General features: G+C 41.7%; 1 protein-coding gene across 1 annotated transcript in view; it reads right to left on the reverse strand.

Moving 5' to 3' along the window:
* Positions 1 to 20,052, reverse strand: part of RUFY4 (RUN and FYVE domain containing 4) — a 28,667-nt gene extending 8,615 nt beyond the window's left edge. Inside the window, exons 1-10 of the mRNA XM_081324353.1 lie at positions 19,932 to 20,052; positions 16,276 to 16,438; positions 14,614 to 14,720; positions 13,580 to 13,708; positions 8,865 to 8,971; positions 7,664 to 7,807; positions 6,861 to 6,924; positions 2,888 to 4,879; positions 1,576 to 1,682; positions 376 to 522 (exon numbers count right to left, since the gene is read on the reverse strand). Coding sequence (XP_081180479.1) covers positions 376 to 522; positions 1,576 to 1,682; positions 2,888 to 4,879; positions 6,861 to 6,924; positions 7,664 to 7,807; positions 8,865 to 8,971; positions 13,580 to 13,708; positions 14,614 to 14,720; positions 16,276 to 16,321 — 2,843 coding nt within the window. The 5' untranslated portion in view covers positions 16,322 to 16,438; positions 19,932 to 20,052. The remainder of the gene's footprint in view (positions 1 to 375; positions 523 to 1,575; positions 1,683 to 2,887; positions 4,880 to 6,860; positions 6,925 to 7,663; positions 7,808 to 8,864; positions 8,972 to 13,579; positions 13,709 to 14,613; positions 14,721 to 16,275; positions 16,439 to 19,931) is intronic.
* Positions 20,053 to 25,482: the final 5,430 nt, after the last annotated feature.

The raw sequence follows: 25,482 nt of genomic DNA on the forward strand, positions 1-25,482 counted from the left end.
ACCATACCTAGAGTTTTTTTTAAAAAAAAATTGGAGCCCCAGGACAAATGGAGAAAATTGCCCCTTGGTGCTACCCTTCAACCCCTTGGTTACAGGAAGACTTGGCAGCAAGCTTATTTAAACTGAATTAGCTAAAATCTAAAGGAACCACCTTAGGACCTTCTTGCAAAGCCAATTCTAAAAGAGGGCCTACCTACTTTTAGAGTTTCATTGATTACCTTGAATGCAGTGGAAGTGTCCATGGGCAGCATTTGAGCTTTCCTGGTCTGTAACCTATGTAGTATGCTCCCACCCCCCCACAGGTATGAATTTCCAAATCTAAAATCAACGTGGGAGAAAACCATTATCTATTCCTGATGGGCTTCCTTTACTCACTGCAGCAATTCCAGAAGTTTGATTTTCATATTGCTGATGACCATTCCCTGTTCCGACAGCTCCTCTTTCAATTTCTTCTCCTTCTCCTTAGATTCCTGGCAGTTTTTCTCCAGCAAAAGTTGTAATTGTTCCTTTTCTTGCTGAGAGCTAAGTGGGGAAAAGAAAGGCTCATGCAAGTCACTGTGCACATCAGAGCTATGGAGTGCTTCATAGTTCATTCCAAAAATGTGCTTTGAAACTTTTTCCAGTAGAGGGGAAACCTATGGATCTTCCATACAACATTCCCAACTGATCCCGATTTTCTTTCTGTAGGTAATCTTAGTGATATCTAGCAGAGGTGGTAGGTCCCAGCATCTCTCATTACTAGACATGCTGGCCAGCTACCAGAGGTTGTAGTTCAATCATATTTGATGGAACATAGAAGCAAGAAATGCTACTAGAGCAGTTTAAACCTTGATTTAGAGCAGAGGTCCCCAAGCTTTTGGGCACCAGGGCTCGGTTCCATGGACAGAGAATTTTTCCCATGGACCGGAGGGTGTGTGGTTTTGTGTGCTGCCTGCATTCCGCGGATGAGGCTCTGCTTGTTTTTGCGGACCGGTTGCTGGCATGCCGCACTCTGGTACTGGCTGATTGTCTATATCTGTGATCTCTGAGCATGGTATCTTTAGAAGGGCCCAGTCCATTACAAGAATCAAACAACATACAGACATGCCATGACATATCATTTAATTTAATTTACACTGATAATTGCAGATGGCCTTCTTTTCACTGGTAGCAGCCCACTATCCGATGAAATTGTGCCTCAGTTTCAGGTTCACGAATACAGGAACTTGTCTTTGCGTCCTTACCATTTGAAGCAAGTGAAACACATTATTAGAAAGCTTTATAAAACATCAACCCAGAGATTTTAAATTTCTTTTGCAAAATATAAGTGGGATGAAAATCAGAAGTACTTGATTGGTGAGAAAGCTCCCTGCTCTTTTATGTTTCAAAATCACCGAGGTCACACCTTTGACCTACAGTCCCTTGGTACTGTTTGCAGGGATATCTCTGATATTTTAGACAAGGTCGTTTGTTCTTCAAGCATCCCTTGGAAGATGCCATGGTTTGAACCCTGAGCTCTGAATGCCAGACATGTGCTCTGTCAGTTGGCCAGTTCCTTAAATACAGCTTTAAATATAATGGGGTTCATGCCCTCACCAGTTCAGCTGCTCCGTGAGATGACCTGTTGCTTTTTCCTTGGCTATTAACATTTTTATTGCCTGCCGGACATCTTTTGTCATTTTATCCAAATGGCCAGCTAGACTCTGGGAAATCAAGGATGACAAGAAGGCATAGCAGAAGATCAGTGACTATCAGGCAGACAGCATACACACCTGTCTCCCAGGAGTCAGAATTATCGTCAAGTTGTGGGTTCTAGCAGTTCCTAGTAGCTCAAGGTGGGTTTTTTGCCAATTAAGACTTGATTTTGAACCCTCAAATCCTTCAGTCCTGTAACTGCTACAGGCTGACTTTAATTCCACCCAAATTCAGAGAGCTGTGACTCTCACCTCTATCTATCTATCTATCTATCTATCTATCTATCTATCTATCTATCTATCTATCTATCTATCTATCTATCTATCTATCATCTATCTATCCATCTATTTATCTATCTATTTATTCCGCCCTATCTCCCGAAGGACTCAGGGCGGCTAACAACAATAAAACACAATAATACAAATGTTAAAAAAAAGATTTAACTAACAAGCCCCAGTGATAAAATATTAAAAAACATTTTTTTTAAAAAAAGACCCTATCGTCAGTCCAGGTCAGCCTGATGGAAAAGAAATGTTTTGAGGTTGCGATGCAAGGACCGGAGATCTGGGGCCATCCGGAGCTCAAGGGGAAGCTGATTCCACAGGGCAGGTGCCCCCACAGAGAAGGCCCTCCCCCTGGGGGTCGCCAGCCGACATTGTCTGGCCGATGGCAACCTGAGGAGGCCCTCTCTGTGTGAGCGCACAGGGCGATGGGAAGTCGTTCCTGGCAGCAGACGGTCCTGCAAATATCCCGGGCCTAAGCCATGTAGGGCTTTATAGGTAAGAACCAGCACCTTAAACCTATTACTCCATCTCTCGAGTCAGCTTCATCTCTTCTAAACTCTCCGAAAACTCTTCCATTCTGGTAAAGTCTGTGATCTCTATGTATACCAGAAAGAGCTAATTTACCAGAAAACTAGAAAAAAAATCCCTTTAATTTCCTAAAAAATAAACAAATGGCATCCCCCACTGAGCCCCGTTTTCATTCCGTAGGTAATCCTAGTGATATCTAACAGAGTTGGTATCCTTAACAATGCACGACATCTAGGAACATTTTAGCAAAGATGCGCCAGTTCCTTATAGTTTTTTTTAAATATATGGCTCGCCATTGGTCATATCCCATTTAAAAAGATAAAATATTAACTACATGTGGAACCCTCCTCAAGGTTGGCGATACCCTATTCCTTGGCTGTCATAGAATAATAGGCACCTACCTTCTCATGCACTCCAGCTCTCTGTGTGGCACTGTCATCTTTCTTTACAGGTCCTTCCAAATCCTGAAGCACACCAGTCTGAATCTCTTTCATTGCCAAAGGTGATCTTGCTATTCCATGATTCTTTCCCTCTGTGACAATGCCTCTTTCCTTCACAGGAGCCCTGGTTTCCTTGCTGTTGCTCTCACGTGGTAGATGTGTCACTGCGATGGAAGAGACTGGTGCTATCTGCAGGACATCATCTTCTGTGGGCCATTTCCAGCATTGGCCCAGTTCCTCACTCAGCTGTTTTGCTACACTGGTGGCTTGCGCTTTCTCCAGCTGCAGCTTTTCTATTTGATTCTTCAGCTTCAGGCACTCCTCTCTTAGCGTGGAAGCTATGCTCTCACTCTTCTCCTGTTGGGTTTTCTGTAGAGTTTGGCTGGTGGTCTTCCATGTCTCCAGCTCACTTCTCAGCCGTGTAATCTCCTGAATCTGAACTTCCAGACTGGCAGTAGCACTTTCTGTCTGTTTGACCAAGACTTCTCTTTCTCCAAAGGCTTGTTGCAGAGCGGCTTGGAGCTGTTGCTTATCCTCTTGAAGTCCGACTATTTCTTTTCCGAAAGTATTTAGCTGGCCCGTGAGTGTCTGTAAAGTTCTTTCCCATCTCCTCTGTTGCTCAAGAGTTTCTGCTTCCAGCTGGATCTTTTGGCTGGCCATTTCCTCTAACTGGGCTTCCAGTGTTGTGTTTGTCTCCAAGCTTTCCTTTAGGCAGGCAGATTGGTCAGTTAGCTCTCTCTGCCAACTCAGGGCTGCTTTCTCATGGTCCCTCAGGGCCTTTTCCTGCTTCTCTAGAGACCCCTGGAGGGTGACAAGTTGCTCTCGACATACCAGCAGCTCTTTCTGAAGGTCTTTAATTTCAAGCTTGGAAAGCACCAGACTTTGTTCTTGAGACACAAAAGTTTCCAGAAGAGTCTCCTTCTCCTTTTCTAAATTCTGTATTTCAGCCAAACTCCTCTCTAGTTTCTCCTTAAGGGGATCCATTTCTTGCACGGTTGAGTAGTCTTCTCTTTTTACCGTCCTGCAACATTCCTCTTCTGTCAGCTCCTTGACTGTTTCCAGTTGGCCGTGTTGGCTCTTCATGGCTGCCACATATGCTTCCCACCTCTCCAGGCTCTTTTCAGATACTTTCAATTTCTCCTGCAATCCCTGACATTGAGAAATCAGCTGCTGTTGCCTCAAACCTTGGGCCTCCATATGTGCCAGATGCTCTCTCCTCTCTGCCTCCTGAGTACTCAGTCTCTCTTCTGCCTCTTTGAGAGCTCTCTCAGCACCTTCCTTCTTGGCCCATGCCTCTTGACATTCCCCAGTCAAACTGGCAATCTTACATTCTGCTTCTCTGAGTGCTTTTACTACCTTGGCCAATTCCTGCTGTTGTTTTTCCTGCTCACCTGTTTTCTCTTTCAGTTGTTCTTCGTATTTTGTCAGTTCTTCTTTTAGAGAGCGGTTTTCGTTAGAAAGAGCTTGCTTTAGAGATGCTTTTTCCTCTTGTTGCAAGGCCAACTTTTGCTGCCGAACACTCATCTCCCCTATCGGTGTTCTCATGCATTCTTGCTTCTGCAAGGTGTCACCTTCCATTATCCCATCCGCCTTCCTACAGGGGCAGTGTCTGGATTGAGGATAACATAATCCTTCAATAGAAGGCATGCTGGCTGGCTGCTCCTTTTCCAAATGGACCTGCAAATCACCATCAGCCCTCTTCTGCTCCTTGTCAGAAGGTGGACACTGGACATACCTTTCCATAAAAGGGTTCAGTTTCAGAAGGGAACCCATTTGCAGGAGACTGTTTTTTCTGCTTCGCCAGACTCCAATCCATTTCTCCAATGGCTGTTCCAGCCCAGGCCTCAACTGATCATCTACCCTTGAATCAGTAACATCCATTGTTCTGGGCATGCTCCTGTGTACTAAGGTGCTTCCTCGACGAAGCCCATGTTGTTGGTTTGAGTGTCCAACCTATAATGAATGAATAAATATTTGATACAAGATGGTACTACCCTAACAGAAATACTCAAAGATTTCAAGTTACAGTCACCAAAACATTGTACATACTCGTAAACAAAGTTGGGATGGGATTCTCTTAGCCTGGAGACCAAAAGGGATGTTTCCAAAATGTTGCAGATCAAAAACAGATGGGCGTATTTTGTAGTGTAAGATGCCTAGAGTCACCATGTGCGATTTGGGCAGCCATATAAATGTGTTTAATAAGTAAATAAAAATAATATCGTAAACAATTACCACCTTCCCCATTAAACCAAGACCAGTAAGAAAGAGGATCAGTGACAATGGGTAACATACATATTGATAAATGAGGGCCAAGGTACACACAGCTAAGATTTTGCAACCTATCCCCCTTTTTTTCCTTGCAATAAACCTGTCTGCTCAGACTCTGTAACAATTTTGCTTGGCTGGCTCTCTGTCTGAGCAGAAGTAAAGCCTGGCTGTCTGCTTCCTTGGTTAAGAATTACTGCAAGAAAGTACGTAGCATTTGCGGAGCAATTTGCAAGGACAGGTAGTTCTCGGCTTACAACAGTTCCATTTAGTTCAAATTTACAACGGCACTGGGAAAAGTGACTTATGACCGTTTTTTCACGCAACCCTTGGAGCATCCCGCTGGTCATATGTGATCAAAATTCTGATGCTTGGCAACTGGTTCATATTTATCCTGGTTGCAGTGTCCCAGGATCACATGATCAACTTTTGTGACCACCTGAGAAGCAAAGACTGTAGAGATGGAGGTCAAGGATATGAAGGGACCGTGCGCAGCAAACTGCCTGCCTCAGTATCCTGATATCCGCATGTCTATGAGCTCATTCCAAGTAGCCTTGCCAAGGACTGCCAAGAACCAGCTAGATAAGAGAGACTCTGCCCTGGCTGGGATGTTCGGATGTTCTTTAAGATTGACTAGGGAGTACACCAATAAACAATGCTTTTGCTGTGCGTTATTTCCTGGTTGTTAAAACTGTATAAATACAATAAACTCTACGTAGGCAGACAGACATTTTGGGAGACCCGGCGGACTGGTCTCTGAATCCCACAAAAGACAATGGGGAAGCTAGACTCCCTTAACAACCAGGTTGCTAACTTAACAACTGCAACGATGCACTTAATAACTGTGGCAAGAAAAAATTGTAAAACGGGCAAAACTCACTTAACAAATGTCTCACTTAGCAACCTAAATTTTGGGCTCAATTGTGGTCATAAATCGAGGATTACCTGTACCCTCACTGAGCTTGAACATTCATTTTCCTCTCTCGGGACGAACTCTGCAAAGCTGATGTTGCAAAACGGAATGGGAAAGAAGATGGCTAGGAGAGAGACTGATTACAGAAGCCTTTATATCTCCATTACTTCCTCCCTTAATTACAACATTGAATGTGTAACTTTTTCTAAACGTTTGCCTTTATTCGCATAAGAAAAAGGGTTGCCTGGAATTGTGGGAATTGTTCCAAACGTTTCTGCAGGATACCAGATTGGGAAAAATGGCTGTAAGCTATCTTTTAAGGGAAATGGGAGAAGTGACCTAATTTCAATTTTTGAAAGGCTAGTCCGGCAATTCTAAGTTTGAATGTGATACACATTATACACATTATTTATTTATTGTGAAAACGGCATAGGTAGCATCTCAACCAGATTTACAAAGCAATTTATGAATTTTGTTCTTGAGTCCATAATCACTTTTGTGGAGAGTAATGCAGGAAGTTCTATATTTTTTCCTAGTATGACAAAAATCCTGGGATGAACCAAGAATCCAATCACTGCTGATATCTTCTGGCAGGAAAAATGTTTCATGTATAAAAGGAGGCAGAGGAAAAACTGGTGTGGCCTCAAGGCACATACTATACAGCTGATTACTGAAGGTAAGCAGGTGAGGCTTGGTCATTGGTTACACTTGGAGCCCATGATAGAAGAAAGGTTAAATAAATAAATTGTGTACCTTAGATAATCCATCCTCTGATGAGGTATACTTTATAGCTCTGGTGGAAAATTGTGGCAAAACTCTAGGAAAAAATAACAATAATAGATCAAGGAGGAAACTACTGACTTCTGTGTCTAATCTCCTATTCAGGCTCTCTTTCATAACATTTCTGGAGGAGATAAGCTACTTGAAGTCAGTTTGAATTGTGATCCTCCAGAAATTAGTAAACTACAATTTCTAGTATTTGCTATCATGGCTGCTGTGGATCTGTTATTGACGCTACCCTCAAGAGAGCATTACAGATTATGACGTGGCCTAAATCTGTGAGAAGGGTAGAAAGGGTGCATACCTAGAAGCATTGTATAAGGGGACAGCAAACAGTCTGTAAGAGTTTGTGCAAGTTTCACAGAGTCTGAGGGTTCACGAGCAGAAAAAGTAAATGAATTTGAACGTGAAAGGTACACGAACAACTAATCTTGTAAAGGTGTGGAGAACAATGACGAAGGAGGAAAGAAAAAAAGAACTTATATTTTATAATTCTAGAGAAGCATATTTGTAAATAAATAACACAATTAACTAAAGCCTGATTATAATTTCCAGTGCAGCTGTCCTATCAAAAATATACGCTCCTTGTGGCCAGCATTTTGAACATTGGAAGAATATACGGTACATTCCATAGCACATAGGTACCTGAACAATAAGCCACTAAACTGTTCCCTTATATTGCTCCAAGATGCCTTATTCAGAAATAGCAGTGTGAGGTGGCTATATGTGAATCCCTAGTTCCTCACATTTGGGAAGGCCTGCGTCTTGTTACTCACTCTGAGACTATGGGCCAGGCAGCATCCAAATCTTCTCTGCGGAGGGCCAGATGGAAGGCAATGCCATTCAACTCATAGAGGGAGCTCAAAATGTCTGTCCGTAGCTTTTCCTCCAAGAAAGGGCTATGTGCATAGTACCACTCACTGTAAAGAACAAACCACAAAGCATACTAACTCCCAGCTGCCCATGTTACCTCCATTCCGTTCCTACTACGGACCAGAGCCAAACAAATGTAACTGGCTTAGAAAGTGGGAGACCACCTATGCATCATGAAAATGCAAGAGTAACTAATACAGTTAACCTACCATCCCCTTAACTTTGGCAATTGAGGATTATCCTACTAAATCGAAGTTAGGGTTGTATCGAGGCCCAGGGCAAGAAGAGCCCTAAAATCTTTAGTGAGATTCTCAAAGCCTATCTAAAAATTAAATTCATTCATTCATTCATTCATTCATTCATTCATTCATTCATTCATTCATTCATTTCATTCATTCGTTCTTGATTGTATTTAAATAACACCATTTAAGTACAATTCATTTCATTCATTCGTTCATTCTTGATTGTATTTAAATAATAGCATTTAAGTATAATTCGTTTAATTCAAAAACTAATTGTTATCTTGGCACGAGCTGTTTCTTTGTTCTGATCCCACTTCTTTAGTTTTTTTAAAAAAGTTTACCCTGTGAAGATAGCTAGGGAATTCTCCTGGAACATTTCCACTCTGCCATGCTTTTCATCCCACAAAACCTCAGAAGCAATTTGGAAGCAACTGGTCTCTAACTCCATTTGAGTTGACTTGAAATGCTCTCTGCCACAACAAAAACCTCATCACCCGCACGCCACGCCAAAGAAAACAAGAGCAGCAAAAAGAAATAAATTATTAATTGTTAAATCTTGTCAATTTTGCACCTTTTAATTTATTTTTTTTAATTGTATAGAAGGGAATTTATGACATAGGCCTTGTGAAATCTCTGCGTTAGCCTCTTCTTACAGGTCTTAATGTTCAGAAATCTGGAGAACAGGGAAGAAAGAGCTCTTGTCAATGTGGAAGCACACAGGTAGCCGAATTTTATGATAGCTTTCCCAGCTCTGTACCTGAATCAGAAATAAATCAGCCTAACTCTCCCAACACGGCTGATGTAATGCGATAAAGAGATCCAGCTGCTTCCAAACTGGATACTTGCAAGAAAAAGCTCTCACCTAGTGGCTTCTGGTTCCATGAAGCAGAGTTGCAAGGTCTCAGCTAACTGTTGATGGACCAGGCAGTAGCGGATGAAAGCACGGCCTTTCCCCACAGCAGTTTTCAGCTATCAAAGAAACAAATGTATGTTCCAATGAAAGACCAAAGTAGTAAAGAACTCCTTAAATTGCCCTGTTTGCTAAAGGTATTTATTTATACATTCTTTCTAGAGCAGGGCTCTTCAAACGTGGCCCTTTTATGACTTGTGGACTTCAACTCCCAGAATTCCTCAGCCAGCGTGCCTGGCTGAGGAATTCTGGGAGTTAAAGTCCACAAGTCATAAAAGGGCCACGTCTGAAGAGCCCTGCTCTAGAGCAGGGCTTTTCAATTAGTGGTACTGGTACCACCTGTGGTACATTGGCACCTGGCAGGTGGTACGTGACCATCCTAGGAAAGTGGTAGCAGGGGAGGGGAATGAGCTGAACTGGTGGCAGCACCACACAAGCCTGAGCGAGAGATGGCTGGAGCTGCAGTGCTGTGCGGAAGTACCAGGATCAGCGCCAGGCTCTAGCTGGAGCTTGGTGCTGATACTGGCACTTCTGCTGAGCCCAGAAGAAGCGCCGATCAACTAGAATGTTGCAGCATTTCCAGGGTCTTATGATTTACATTCAGTTGCTTGGCAACTGATTCATATTTATGACGGTCACAGTGCCCCAGAGTCATGTGAAGTGACCAAAACCTGCTGCAACCACCCAGCAGAGGGGGGGAAATAAAAACCAAACACCCCACCCCACCCCACCCCCGCTGCCAATCCTCAACAGAAATGCTCACAACAATGAAAACCTCGGACAGGAGGAAGAGCGCTGCTGGGCAGGCAGGCAGGTGTCTTGCTCTGCTGTGGCTTGGGGGGCACTTTTTTCAGTGCCATTGTAACTTCAAACAGTCACTAAGTGAACTGTTGTAAGTTGAGGACTACCTGTACTTCATCCCTTTTTTCCTTTTTTTTTGGTCAAGTTTTTGACACCTTGCTGGGCGACTGGTGGTACTCGGATGCTGCCATATCCTAAAAGTGGTACAGTGGGTGAAAAGGTTGAAAAGCCCTGCCCTAGAGACTATCCAACTTGGCTTACATCTTCTTCTAAGTTCCCTGTAATTTGTCTTTCCCACTTGCTTTCCCACTTGCTTCCACTGCAATGATCCATTGTGCCAATGTCCTAGTCTTGGTGCAAATCAATCCATACTGATATTTTTCACCAGTCTAAATAAAGAATGAACTATCACCACATTTCCTTGGGAACTGCACTACCTTGCTATAGAACTATGACTGAAAGGTTCTAAACAGAATAGCGTGTATATATTTTTGTAGGTACGTGTGTGAACACTTATGTATGTGTATGTGCACACACATATACACACACATATATGCATACAGCACATAGATAGGTAGCCCTTACATAATGGCTGCCCTGTATAGTGACCATCTGAACTTAAAATGGCACTGAAATTTATGACCGGTCCTCAAATTTATGATGTTTACAGTGTCCCTGGTGTCATGTGATAACCATTTAGCCAGCTTCTGACAAAGTCAAAGGGGAAGCTGGCAAGAAGTTGCATTCACATGTTTAATTTAATGCCTACATCTCTTGAGTGATGAAGTTGCTGGTTCCAATTGTGGTTGTTAAGTGAGGACTACCTGAATAAAGAAAGCAATGTAATCAAGCAGTGGTAAGTATGTCAGGGAACGCTGTATCTCCTTTATATGCATTCCTGGAATAATCTATGCTCAAAACTTCAACAATTTCTTATCAATAATAAAAAAAAACACTTTAAAGAGTTGCGACCCAATCTTATGTGCCGGTAAGAGGTTACTCAATTACACCTGGGTCTCAATTAGTACTGAATCCCACAAAGGGGTCACACTATTTGAGTTTGCACTATTCAAAGTGATATTTCTAGGGAAAATATGGCAATTGGTTCCAGCTTGCTAGAAATAAGCCATGAACATTTTTCAAACCAAGGATAAGGAGATGGCTGCTCCCTAGGCAGGACAGTGGTTCCTCCATTGGTTTGAATGCCAGGAGATAAAGCGTTTAATTATCAAGCTCACAACCATGACAGAGCCTTTTAAAGAACATTAAGTTGACTAATCTTGCTTCTAACTGTTCCGGGAATTGCTTATCTAACTATCTTAAAGTTATAGAGATCTTTGGGATGACAAATTTGAAAAGGCACCTTGTGAGTCTATCTTCATTTCTGTATACCAGAAAAATTAACTATAGGTTTAGGAGCTCAAAGGATTTGAAATAAATGGCAAAATATTAAACAAGATTTGAAACCAAAAATGTTATAAATGAATTAAGGGTCTAGAGAAATTTGGAACATTTAAACTTTTACTATAAAATGTTGGAACCAACTATATGAAATAAACAGCTTGTTGTGGAAACCAGAATTATGTTGTCTACTGTAAATCATAAGAGAAATTAGAGACCTTATGATTTAAATTGGACACTAGAGGGGACTAAAGATGCAAGGCAAAAATGAAAACTGCCTTTGGTGTTGATAAAAATTGGGATTTACAAAATGACACATAACACTACAACATTTGAAATATTGTTGTTGTTGTTGTTAGTTGCGAAGTCGTGTCCGACCCATCGCGACCCTATGGACAAAGTTCCTCCAGGCCTTCCTGTCCTCTTTTGAAATATTATAGATTTTTGAAGGAGGGGCCAGACTATCAGTGACAATGCCTGCTTCTGTGGATAGATTGAGTTTAAAGGATGTTAGTAAAGGAAAGACAGATCTGAAAACATTCCTTATTACATTTTGCACCCACAAAAATTAACAGTCTAAAATCCCAACTGCAACAGCACAGTAGTTAGCCTTAATTGAGCATTAGCTGAATTTTGGGTCTCATTAAACATGACCTCCTATCTAATTACATTGTGCACTAAATAGAATATTACATTAGTCAAACTTGTGCTAATCACAACCAATGTACATTATAATTGCTAGATGGAAAAATTCTTTTTTTTTCTTCTTAAAGGAAGAAATTAAAGTGAAAAAGATTCTTTAAAAATATTAGACACCATAGGTCTTTGAAGTATTTAACCCTATAGAAACATTCTTCCCATTTCTTATCGGGTTCCCTTTGTCAAACACAAAGGCTAATTCCTATTTAAAACACAGAGCACAATTCTAGGACACCTTCCCATTATTTCAGTGGAAAAGAATGATTTTGGAAGAATACAGTATGAACTCCTGGGCATATGCATGTTGTCAACAAGGGAGGTAGAATTATTCAGTATTTCCATTCAACAAACCTCACAACTGTACACTGACCTAGGAAATAATGTACTATATTCAGTTTTGTTTATCACAATGTGTGAAACCAATTGTTTCAGTTTTATAAACTTTAGTTTAGTTTATATGTACATGTGATTAGTAACAGAATGCTCTTGACATGAAAGGCTGAAATGGAGCTCGAAGGGATGAAAAAAATTGTTCAAATTAAAGAAATTGCAATGAGATTATATTGGTCCCAGACATTAAAAATAAAACTAACACTGTGTATCTGGGTAGATCTTTAAAAGCTTAAAAATGGAGCTGTAGAAAGAGATAAATGTGAACAGCTAATCTTGGAATGTATTTCTGGCAAATCATTTTGACTAACCAGATTGCTATAGTAACTACATTTCCTTTTGTAAGATGTTTAGTGTTTTTTATGATATAGTAAAGGTAAAGGTTCCCCCGCACATGCATGCTAGTCATTTCTAACTCTAGGGGCCGGTGCTCATCTCTGTTTCAAAGCCGAAGAGCCAGCGCTTGTCCGAGGAGGTCTCCGTGGTCATGTGGCCAGCATGACTACACACCAAAGGCGCACGGAACGCTGTTACCTTCCCACCATAGTGCTCCCTATTTTTCTACTTGCATTTTTACGTGCTTTCGAACTGCTAGGTTGGCAGAAGCTGGGACGAGTAACAGGCACTCACTCTGCTACGCGGCACTCGGGATTCAACCTGCCAAATTGCCGACCTTCTGATCAACAAGCTCAGCGTCCTAACCCACTGAGCCACTGCGTCCCTATTTTATGATATACATTTCCAAAAAATTTCAAAAATGAAAGAATTAATTGCCTCAATCTTCCCAAACCTAACAACCTCCCGATAGATCAGGGGTAGGCAACCTTGGCTCTTTTATGACTTGTGGACTTCAACTGAGCATGCTGCCTCAGGAATTCTGGGAGTTAAAGTCCACGAGTCATAAAAGAGCCAAGGTTGCCTACCCCTGAGATACATGAATTGGAACTACAGTTCCCAGAAACCTCATACAGCAGGCTGGATTTGTAACATGTCATATCTGGAAGGTAACAGGTTGACACAGAACTGTAGAAACAGTATTTACTGTCATCTTTGTGAATATCATCTTACTGTCTTGCTTCTTGAATGGTGAGTTGTTTAAGCCACCATTGGATGACTCACAGATGTTCCTGAATTACTACTCAGAATAGCCCAGCTAGCAGTGATGAATGATCCTTCATCATTAGCCTTGCAGTTTAAGATATTAGAAATTGTAACTCATCAATATCTGGAACATTCCAGATGTGGAGAACTTCCCATATCTCCTCTATGTTTTCCCCATGGCAAAGAGAAATGCAGCACAGTTGATTTGTTCTCACCAATCCACACTGCCCCCTATATTCTACAATAAACTCACATAAAATATACACTGATCTTACCTTATCTAAAGAAACGACATGTTGAACCCCTGCATGTGGGTTGCTGTTATGCCGAGTGAGGTTTCGGCTCAGAAAATCCCAATAATCTTTTTTCTGTCCAAAGAGATTTTTCTTTTCTTTCAAATCATACTAGAACATGGAGGAATGGGAAAAAATAATATTAATGTTTATACGCTCTTCATTCTCATCAATGATTCCGTAGCTGATTGTAAGCTGACTGGTGACAGAACTGAAGAATAGATTTTCTAAGTAAGTGTGTTTTAGGGAATACTATAACGATACTGGAGATTCAGATAGGAATGCCAGGGGAAAATAACTCTGTTTATCACAAAGCAAAAAGTAAATATCTTTTGAGGCAACCCAAAGATGAGACTTTGCCTAAGGCAGGGGTAGGCAACCTTGGCTCTTTTATGACTCATGGACTTCATGGACTTCATGGACTCAGGAATTCTGGGAGTTGAAGTCCTGCCTACCCCTGGCCTAAGGCAACGTCAATGTCAGTGATGTGTTGCAACATATCGTGACTTTTTTGCCATTGCCGGCAATGGGGTGGGCGCAGTTTTGCTATGATGCACCCTTACCCCTGGCCTAAGGAGTAAGGAGTGACTTCAAAAGCTGGGAGTGCATTATGTTACAACATTAGTAACTAGAACCAATTTAAATTGTATTTCTTGTGATGGACCTATAATCTAGGTATAGAAAACCATTCTTTACTTGGGGGTTCTATAGTATTTCTTGGGTGTTATCAATGAGGATTTTTGATAGTGGCAGCTACCAATGCATGCAATGAGCAGAAATTAGTTAGAACAGTTCTCTCTCTCTCTCTCTCACTCTCTCTCTCCCTCCCTCTCCCTGACACACATTCTTTCTCCTCCCTGCTTCAAGAGCAGAAGACCACATTGTCAGAGATCTGAATTAAGCCTAGCAGAGGGTTTCTGAAACTGCAGCAACTCCTGCTCTCAACCTCCAGGAGCCCAACAGCCCAAGAGCCTGTTGCCAAGCCAAGTCCTGGAATTGATGATTGAGTCTCTTACCTGCAGTAGAAATTCCAGTTGGGAACAGAACGGTTGCAGTTCCTGGCTACCATCTGTCACTGGGAGACTCCGCTCCCGGTAGTTTTGATTTAAATCAACCAGCGTATCTAGTGGGAATAGAGGGAACTCATAAAACATTTGAGTCCTGCTGTAGCATTTCTCCTCCTAAAGTTAAAATCAGGTGAAGAGAGTGTGTCAAACATACCCATTATACCCAGGGGTCTTCAAACTTGGCAACTTTAAGACTTGTGGACTTCAACTCTCAGAATTCCTCAGCCAGCCCTGGGAGTTGAAGTCCACAAGTCTTAAAGTTGCCAAGTTTGAAGACCCCTGTATTACAGTCTGGCCAAAATGTCAGAACAAGGAACAAAGAGGAGATATATCTAGGACGACCCCATAGAGGGACTTAATAGTCTAGCAAAAAAAAGGCCGACTTCCATGAAACCATTTTAAAGGAAGGAAGGAAAGATGATGGAAAGAGCATAAAAGAAAAGCTCATTCGGCAAGGTTATTTATGCCATGACCTCCCTTCTTGCAAAGGAACAGATTAAAAAAAAGGTTGATCTGTTCTGGGCAAAGAGGCAATCAATCAATCAATCAATCAATCAATAAAAGGCAGGTTGACTCATACAGTAAAATATGTTAATTGATGGGATGCCCTACTCATTGTTTTATTATTCATACCTTCAACCAGAAAGCTCAACTTTCAAGTATATCACTGCCTTCCATGCAGGATAAATTGACTGGGAGGGTCTGTACTTTTTATTGCTGAACTTCTAACAACCCAAGTCTACTCTGAATTTAATTTTATTACTCCGGCCCTGTTAATCTGTTTGTCAAGAACTCGTCCACGTCTAGCTTTGGGTCTTACCCAGTGATTCCCATCTTTGATGCCAATCTGTTCGAGGCCTGTATATGACAGTGTCATAGTTACAGCACAGTGAACACAGACAGCATTGCAGTCAACATTCATAACCTCCTATGTGTAAAGGGTATCAGGGAAGGATATCAAGGAAGCATCAGAATAATTTCTTCAGATTATGGCATCCCTGCTAGATGCTGTAGATGTGGTGAGTAGGCCTTAGAATAATCTGCCTTTTATTCTTGCAGGCATCTTTCAAATTGCAGGAAGGTGTGTGGTGGGCAACTCCAAATAAATGCAGTGAAGATACATGAGGTTTGCCACAGAAGCATAACCGATGCCACTATAAGCTCCTGCTAAACTCGGATGGGCACACATGATTCCACTGGGTTAATTATCCCATTCTGAGCAGTTTCTTTTCTAGCCTGTGGCATGATAGGCACTTGTCTGTGGTTTTCTGGCTAATTCTTTCTAGCTAGAGATTTGCTTAGAGATTATGTTAATCTCCCAGAGAGCAAAACTGAAAAACTGCTTCAATTTTAACAGGCTACCTTCAGCGACTGGGGTCTGGTCACTCTTTCTAATTCTGGCTGGGTTCTAAGTGACTCTCCTAAAAAGGTCAGCAGAACTGCCTATTCCACAGCCATCAATTGTGCTTTGTTCAGATACCAGGTATGAAACATAATATAAACACAATACAAAAGAATACAAATTCCAAGGGATATGTGAGAAATATACCCAACGTCCAAACAGAACCCAGATAATGCCCATCCTTTTGGAGAGCAGCCACACATACTTACTCTTTAAATCCTTAATCACATGGAGTACTTCTCTGTCAGCAGCCATAGTTCCACATCACCAATCCTTCAAAGGAAACAGCTATTAAGTTTTAAGGAAATTCCATGCTTGGGTCTACAGTCAGCAAGAACAGCAAGATTATTTCAAGGAAGCAGATCTGGGTGTCTATAAAGAAATGTAAATTATTTAAATATGTATTGTTATTTAAATATTTAGTTAGGGGTCCCTGATTCTGGGGATCTCCTCTTAATGGCTGCGTAGACATGCAAAACACTCATTTTAAAAACATCAGTATAAAAATAGGTTGAATTTAATGCACAATATATAATCTACTCTATTAAGAGAGAGTGCTTGTAAATTCGTAGATTATTGATATTCAGTGATTGCTAATCCCGATAAAGCAAGACCTTTTTTCCACCCAGAAAATTCAGAAAACTCTGAGCAATAATTTCTTCTTTAAAACATACCAGGAACTGAACTAATTAATATCACATGGCCAACATTGCTTAGGATGAGTGTTTTACAGCAGCTGTCTTCTGAAAACATGGACCCATCTGTCCTTTCTTTCTTGCTCACAAGAAGGAAAGCTGAAAAGACAGGCAGGAAACTAGTGAGTTGGTTCTCCTTCATCTGCTGTTCTAGGTGCTCCTTCAATTGATAACCCCAAAAGTTTGCTATCTGATGGATTCAGATGGACAATCCCCTTGCAAGGATCATCAAGCAGTGCAAATATGCCTCTGCATGGAGATCAACCTTGGAAACATCATCATCATCATCATCATCATTATTATTATTATTATTATTATTATTATTATTATTATTATTATTATTATTATTATTATTATTATTATTATTATTTCGGTTTATATACCGCCCTACTCCCAAAGGACTCAGGGCGGTTTACAAGGCAAAATTTAAAAACAATACAATAGTAAAATTAAAATTAAATTAAATTAAGTATAGCCCCAAAAAGTCAAAATCACAATTTAAAATCATTAAAGAGCTCAAAGAGCCAGGTTTTTAGGTCCCGGCGAAATGAACGAAGGTCGGGGGCAGTCCGGAGTTCCGTTGGCAATTGATTCCATAGGGCAGGCGCAATTGATTCCATGGGGATCGCCCGTCGGCAATCCTTGACCGGCGGTACCCTGAGGAGGCCCTCCCTGTGGGAGCGCACAGGACGATGGGAAATTGACGCTGGCAGCAGGTGCTCCCTCAGATAATCCGGGCCCATGCCATTTAGGGCTTTATAGGTCATCACCAGCACCATTTTCTCCTGGTAGGGATCCCTGGAGAGTGGAAGGTGAGTCTCTCTTACAATGAATTTAGCTCCTGGGGACTTCTCAGATAGATCTATGCAGCAGTGCATAGATTTCTTGGCAGCAGTGCTGGCGTTGTTTGCCAATATCTTCTGGGAAGGTTTTTCAACTTCTCAGTCTAGTCCACCATCCTAGTACTTTTCAGAAGTTTCCCATCCAAGTCCTGATCAGGACTAATCCTGCTTATTTTACCTGGGTTTAGGAGTCAATTAAAGGAGGTTTTCAATACCTAAGAGTCCTCAGTTAGTACTGTTACTTTAATAACTTTCAAAGAGGTAAGGACACCTTTTTCTTCCATCTGTTAGATAAATCCTTTCTGTCCCAACTGATGTTTCTCACTTCAAAAGGCTTTTCAGCCTGAGTTTCTATGCCATCCATACCTCTATTCCTGCCTTCATATATCCCTTTATCCCCACCCTATTTTCCATCCTGGGGGAGGGAACACCCCTCCCTAATTTGGTTAAAGATTGTGATAGAAAACAGAAACAACTATCATAAAATCAAACTTCATTTCCCTTCAGCTTTCTAGCAGCCTTTTCCCTTAATGTCCCCCCCCCCATACTTTCTAGCTATTCTTGGAACTGAACAAAATATCCCAATGACCAAGCCTGCCTTCTCTTATATTTGCCTAATAATTCAAAAGGTCTTAGTCCACAATCCAAGTGCCTTGCGTCTTTTGGCCTATTCAAGGAACTTTTACAAATCACTTCAGGCCTTGTGAGGAAGTCAAGAGAGACCTTGGCAACTCCCACCTTTTGCAGCCCATGGGTAGAACAACAAATGATGACCTAATGGCACACAACCAGACATCCCAAAATCACAACCATTATTGAAATACTGTTTTTTTTTAAAAAAATGCAAATTTGTAAATTTAAGCAATTTCTCAGCTTAAGGTCCAGGCCAAATGACGTCCTCTCCCTCCCCACCCTTGACCCTGTGCCTCTCAAACCTTCGCTAGACAGAAGATTTGGCTCTCTCAGTTCCGCACCATAGCTCTATAGAAACCTTTCAGACGTTTTCTTATAAGCAAGTCCAAACGTGGGCCTCACGGAGACTGAGAATTAGCTGCCCTGCCCATGGGCAGTTTTCAACCAGCCTGACAGAGATAGCTACCTGTTCGCAGTTACTTCCTTCATGTCTGCCCCTCCTCCCGTAGGGCAGCTGCTGCTGGCAATCCTGGCATTTGCCCCCAATGTCTGAGCAGCCCAGGCTACATACACATACCTGATTTGAGAGGCTGGCTCTTAGCTGAGGACTGGAAAAACAAGCTCTGACACTCGAACAGCCAGACAAGAGCAGCTTCCTCTTTCCATTGGAAATCACCCTTCCCCAAAGGGAAAATGTGATGTTAGAATCTCCCGAGATTCCAGAAAAGGGAGCACTAACGTAGGCCTGATTCTAACCCTTTTAGATTCAGACCTTGCAACAGGTAGAGCGGCTGCACCACTTCTTTGCTATTTTCTGTACTGCGATTTGGTTTGCAATTTGGGGGGGGGGGAAGGGGAAATCAGTACATCTTGGGGCAAAAACAAAAGCCAGTATCACTGCGATTGCCAGGTCTTTCAGAGGATACTGTGAGCCTAGTCGTGTTTTGGGAAGGCTGGCTCAGGGTCTGAATTAAATGCAACCCACAACTAATCCTTAAAAAGCCGCCTTGCAGATAAAGGGAAGAATGAAAAGGAACACTGCAGACCTTGCCCTCCGGACATGTATGTGAGGGATGATATATATATTCCTTTCCCTCTCTTTTTTTTTTCTGAGGCTGATTTCTACACCAGCTCCTGTGAAGGAAAGTACTTAACCACGCGGGAACCTTTCCTGCACCTTGAGATACTTAATGGAAATCCAATCCTTCGGGAGAAGGGCGGTATACAAATTAAATTAATAAATAAATAATAAATAAATAAACCCCGGGTGGGAGGACGAGCTGTCTGGAAGATAACGTAGTTCAGTTTCATCTCAAGGCCGGCCAGTTCGCTTCCGGCTGGGGCAGGTCAGATTAAGGCAGCGTTTCCCAACCTTAGGAACTTGAAGATGCGTGGACTTCAACTCCCAGAATTCCCCAGCCAGCATAGCTGGCTGGGGAATTCTGGGAGTTGAAGTCCACGCATCTTCAAGTTCCTAAAGGTTGGGAAACGCTGGATTAAGGGACGGGAAGCTGGACTTTGGGGCGCGATCGAGAGAGACAGCTGGACTTTGGGGCGCGATCGAGAGAGACAGCTGGACTTTGTAGCCGGATCAAGAGACTGATGAATTTGGGGGCGCGATCAGGAGACAGCGGGGTGTTTCTCCTCTGCCCGTCCGCCGGACAGACGCAAAGCGCCTGCAGCTGTGAGACTCACCGCCACGTCGGCCCCTCTTGACCCAGCGGTTCCTTTGCGACCTCCCGATCTCTCCCGCGGCAAATCGAAAGTTTCTCGACGGAAAACCTCTTTCCGGGTTCGAGCGTCTGCTGCCCTTTCCTTCCTCCGGAGGCGCAGCGCCACATCTTCCTCTTCGGAGGGGAAGGGCGAAATCGAGAGTCGCAAACCAAGAGCCTGCGAACAGGGGATCGGTAGCAAGGCTGGTGAAGAGAAGGGCCCACCTTTGCCATCTTAGACCAGGCGCCAGGGTTGCCGAAAGTAGGCACCCCCACATCTAAAAAGACGCGATAATTGGGCGACGTGCCTATTAAGTTTTGAAATTGTGAAATGTTTATGTGAAATTATAGACCTTCCTCTTACGGATGCCCATACCTGAAATAGCAGAACGGCAGTAGATATTGAACGGCTAACAAACACATAAATGGCTAATGAACACAAAGACACGCTTTTATGCACTTATGGTCTCACAGTTTTATTACCTTGGCTACAAGTGTGAAAGCTCTAGTTCTCAAGCTCAGAATCTGTAAACAGCAAACTCAGCAGCAGATGTTTGGTTCACACATCGTGCTAAACCACTGCTCATTTAATAAACCACAGATGGCTCAATGAACAGTAATAAATTATGAGTTACAAGCCAAACTACCCAATAGCAAACAAACTACTTTATAGTTTGCATGCTTGTGAGCCCAATCCAACCCTGGCCCTAGAAATGAAAAGCTAATTCTTTGTGCTCCAAAAGCAATCTTAATGCACACATGTGAGAGCCATTCTGTTGAAAATAAACAAGATATGAGTGTATACTAGGTTGAGCTCAATGTTTATGGGATCTAAACACATACTAAAGAAAGCATATTAATCTCACCGACCTGTTACAAGGAAAGAAAGACCATGCTTCTATATGCACAATCTTACGTAAATGCACAATCTAAAAAGACGCGATAATTGGGCGACGTGAAGAGCTGTGCCTATTAAGTTTTGAAATTGTGAAATGTTTATGTGAAATTATAGACCTTCCTCTTACGGATGCCCGTACCTGAAATAGCAGAACTGCAGTAGGTATTGAACGGCTAACAAACGCATAAATGGCTAATGAACACAAAGACACGCTTTTACGCACTTATGGTCTCACAGTTTTATTACCTTGGCTACAAGTGTGAAAGCTCTAGTTCTCAAGCTCAGAATCTGTAAACAGCAAACTCAGCAGCAGATGTTTGGTTCACACATCGTGCTAAACCACTGCTCATTTAATAAACCACAGATGGCTCAATGAACAGTAATAAATTATGAGTTACAAGCCAAACTACCCAATAGCAAACAAACTACTTTATAGTTTGCATGCTTGTGAGCCCAATCCAACCCTGGCCCTAGAAATGAAAAGCTAATTCTTTGTGCTCCAAAAGCAATCTTAATGCACACATGTGAGAGCCATTCTGTTGAAAATAAACAAGATATGAGTGTATACTAGGTTGAGCTCAATGTTTATGGGATCTAAACACATACTAAAGAAAGCATATTAATCTCACTGACCTGTTACAAGGAAAGAAAGACCATGCTTCTATATGCACAATCTTACGTAAATGATGGTTTGTATTATGTGTTATGCTCAAAAATATATTCAAAGTGTAAAAAAGGAAACTTAAAAGAAGCCACCTAAACAGTCTTCCTTGGAATTTTAAGCCTTAATTCCATATATGCATTTATATCACAACAGTATAAGCATACTAATATTTTCATATATGAATTTCTGTAAAAGTCATTATTACCTAAACTGTTAATAGCTAATATTGTATTGCTCAAAATGATGCCTTTTTAGCTTCCCTCAATAGACATAGAGGGAAATATATCAGATCTATCAATGTCCTCTTCATGTGCATACAGCACCAGCACCACCAGTATGGAATCCATAGTTCCTTTAAAGCTAATGGGGAAAAAGAGGAGGCAACAGTAAGAATAAAATGAAGACATTCAGTGAAGACTGAGCCTGAGGTTATGAAGGCACTTTATGCCTCACACTGAATATTAGAAAAAAATCAGTGTGGTATAACAGAACCAGTTTGGTGAAATGGTTAAGGCATCAGGCTAGAAACCAGGAGAACCTGAGTTCGAGTTCTGTCTTAGGCAGGAAGCCAACTCCGGAGCCTTGGGCCAGTCACTCATTCTCAGCCTTGGGAAGAAGGCAAGGGTAAGCCACTTCCAAAATCTTGCCAAGGGAACTGCAGGGACTGGCCCAGGGAAGTTGCCAGAAATCAACACTCACTTGAAAGCATGCACACATACAATGTGGCAAAAAGAGTAGAATAGGGGTGGGCAGTCCACAGGTTGTGTGCAACACTTATGTCACATCTGCCATTTGTAGTCACTGGGGAACCTTGCTTGCTTTCCCCATCTGTCAGCTAATTGGCTGAGAGATCATGGCAGCAGATAATGATCAGTTGTGACCAGGATCACTTGGTGGGCTTGCAAAGAGACCCTCCTAGTGGTCTTACATAAAATTGCTGATTTCCTGCAGTGGGAACCAGACAGTCTGGTGAAGGGAAGGAAGTAAGAATCGTTTACTGTTTCTATCTTCTCAGCAAGATCTCTAGCCAGGAAGGAGGGCAATATGTGTGCGTTTGTGGTGCACTTCATCTATTGCAGCTGTTATCCTCCAAATGGCAATAGTGCAGATCTCTAGGCGAAGAAAGCTACTCAGCCTTTGGGCTGAACTGTTGCATGAAGAACAAAAGATATGAGGTCCATCTTGCCAACAGGCACTGAGTAATGCTGACTTTTGGTCATTTCTTAGCCTACCTCACTGGGTTAGGAATACATGAAATATATGAGGGTTGCCTTGTAGACATTTCTTTGTAGGTGGGGTTGAAGTTTGAAGGAGCTGCACTGCATCACAGTACCTAAAACAAATAATTCAGGGTGCTTTTAAATGGATCACTTCATTTGTATAAACAAGCAGGCCCTGTGTACTTTTCTTCCTTAATGTTTTTTTTCCCAGTAAGAAAAAATAAACAGCAGAAGCAGTGCCAAATTGAGGAAGATTACTAATGGAAAACAGCTATCATCTCACATCTGATTCCATGAATGAAGCAAGATTTCTTTCATAAGGAAACTGCCTCAATGGGCCATCTTTGGTGCTTTTATTTTTCACTGTGTTAGGTGACTACTTGGACATGTTTTTATTATGCAATAGGATGGGCAAACTAGATGCTTTGGACTTCCGTTCCCATCCTCCCTGTTGTCATAGAACACACTGGCTGGAGCTGGAAATCAAAACAATTATAGAGTGCCAAGTTGTTTCCAGGCTTGTATGCAAAAAATATGGCATGTAGGATGATCCTGTGAGTGTTCCTTGCAGCCACTGCAGTGCATTGCAGGAATCCACTGAGGACAGGATTACACACAGCCCCTGCCACCTTTCTTTTGACCAAAATTTTTCAGTCTTTGACAGCTGTGTGAGAAACAGGAAGCGTGGAGAGGCAAGAATATAAGAAGTTTTACTAATATGCAAATTGCAACCTTCACACCCTTCAGTTTTTAAACTTCTTATAATATTAACACCCTTAGTCTTGCAGGACTAGCCTGAGAACAATATTGCATGTAACTAGCAATGCCTATTCTTCACTAATTGAATTTCTACCTACTGTATCTTGTAGCTGGTCTGGACACACTCATTGTCACTTTGCTTTTGAGGTCATCTATCCCTGCCTTAGTACTTATTTATCTCAAAAAGCCTTTAAAAACCTTGCAAACTGTTATGTTTTATTTTTTCTCTAAAGCAAATTTCAGTTTCTACTTTGTACTCGGATATATTTTTTTTTGGATGTCAACAGGCTAACATGATTGCTATTTAGGAGGTGAAAATATGGGGTGGTGGATGGATGGCACCCATGCTTGGAGTTATGAAGATTTATTTATATATATATTTCATGTTTTTAGAATGCCCTTTGCCTCGAGGGGCATATAAAGTTAACATTAGAATATTAAAATTAATTTAAGATTAAACATTCTAAAATTATGAGATTATAAGATTATAAATTTCAAAGAAAAAATTCCAAGATGGCCATTTAACACTGGTTAATAAGGTGGACGGAGGGTTCTCATGGTTATACTGTTTTCAGTAAAATGAAAACAACAGATGGAACAAAAATTGGATGTTAATTGGATGTTGGGATAGCTTGCCCTTAAGGATTTGAAAAAACATTTACAAAATGCAAAAGAAGAGCTGAGAAAATAGTATACAGGTGGACCTCATTTAGCAACTGCCTTGTACAGTGGCCATTCACAGTTATGACAGTAATGAAAAAGCAACAGTGACCATTCCTCACATTTATGACCTTCACAGTTCTGTAAAATGAAGGAAAGCTAAAGTAAGATCATAAGCACAGTTCTTGTTTCACTTAGCGACTGCTTCATCTAATGGTTCCAAATATGGTTGCTAAGCAAGTGCTATCTATAGTCCACAGAGCTATGGGACTCTTTAGCCCTCCAGATAATTACTGGATGACACTTGCAGGAACACAGTCCATACGGCCAATGATAGGGGATATCTAAACCTCAGTGGCTTCTGGACAGCCATAGTTTCCTGACACCTGCCTTGGATTCAGACTGGACACTGCAACTGTATTCCCACTCAACAGGAAGGAAGGACTTTTCTGATAAAATTGCAGTTTTAATCCTGTATAACTGATCTAATTCTAACCTAGGAACAACCAATAGGACGTGATACAGAGAAGGATTGGGAGGTGAGAGGGTGAGAAACAGTGTTCCGGTTTCTTTTCTGCTCCTAGAAAGTCCAGACACAAGCACTCACTGATCTTCAACAGGAATGCGTGCTCATGTAATGACGTGGAGCATTTTTCCCAACCTGGGGCCCTCATGGTACATGAAGACCATGTGGCTACCTACCATGGCCAATGGCAAACTATGATCTCAACACATCTGGTGCCAAAAGGTTGGGAAAGGCTGATCTATAGATTCAAAAATGCTAGATGGAGAATGGATGTTTACAGGGCAGTGATTAAAATATTTTGGTTTATAGCCTAGCCTATCTGCTTTGTTCCCTGTCAAATAAAAATGTACCACACAACAGACGCTATCAGAAAATAGGGTTGGGAAAAGGTCTGATTACTGCAACCTGGAGATATTTCACAGAGACAAGACCTGTTTTGAGGCTTTCCCCATCTTAAAAGTACAGTTTCTATAGGAAAACTAAGAATAAAAGAATTAGGGAAGAGCAGCCCGAAGCTGTTGGCCCACTTTTTCCCTATTGTGTTAAATCTCCCTTCCTTAATTGCATTTCTAGCTTAATCTAGCTCCAGGGAGGAATTTTTATTAATAATTGACTGGTGTAGCTATTTGTGTAAATTTCCACTCAGACAAACAGCTTTTGTAAGTTCTTCTGCCACCTCTGTGGCAAAACCAGAGAGAGAGGTTGTTTTGCAAATATTTTTCTCCTTGTTTGTTAGCTAGCTGACAAGCATGGTGCTTGCAAACATCTGATCTGTGACGAAAATGTGCCTGCTCACCAAGCTGGCTA

This window comes from Vipera berus, assembly GCF_964194415.1.
Source record: "Vipera berus genome assembly, chromosome: 1".
Lineage (NCBI taxonomy): Eukaryota > Metazoa > Chordata > Lepidosauria > Squamata > Viperidae > Vipera > Vipera berus.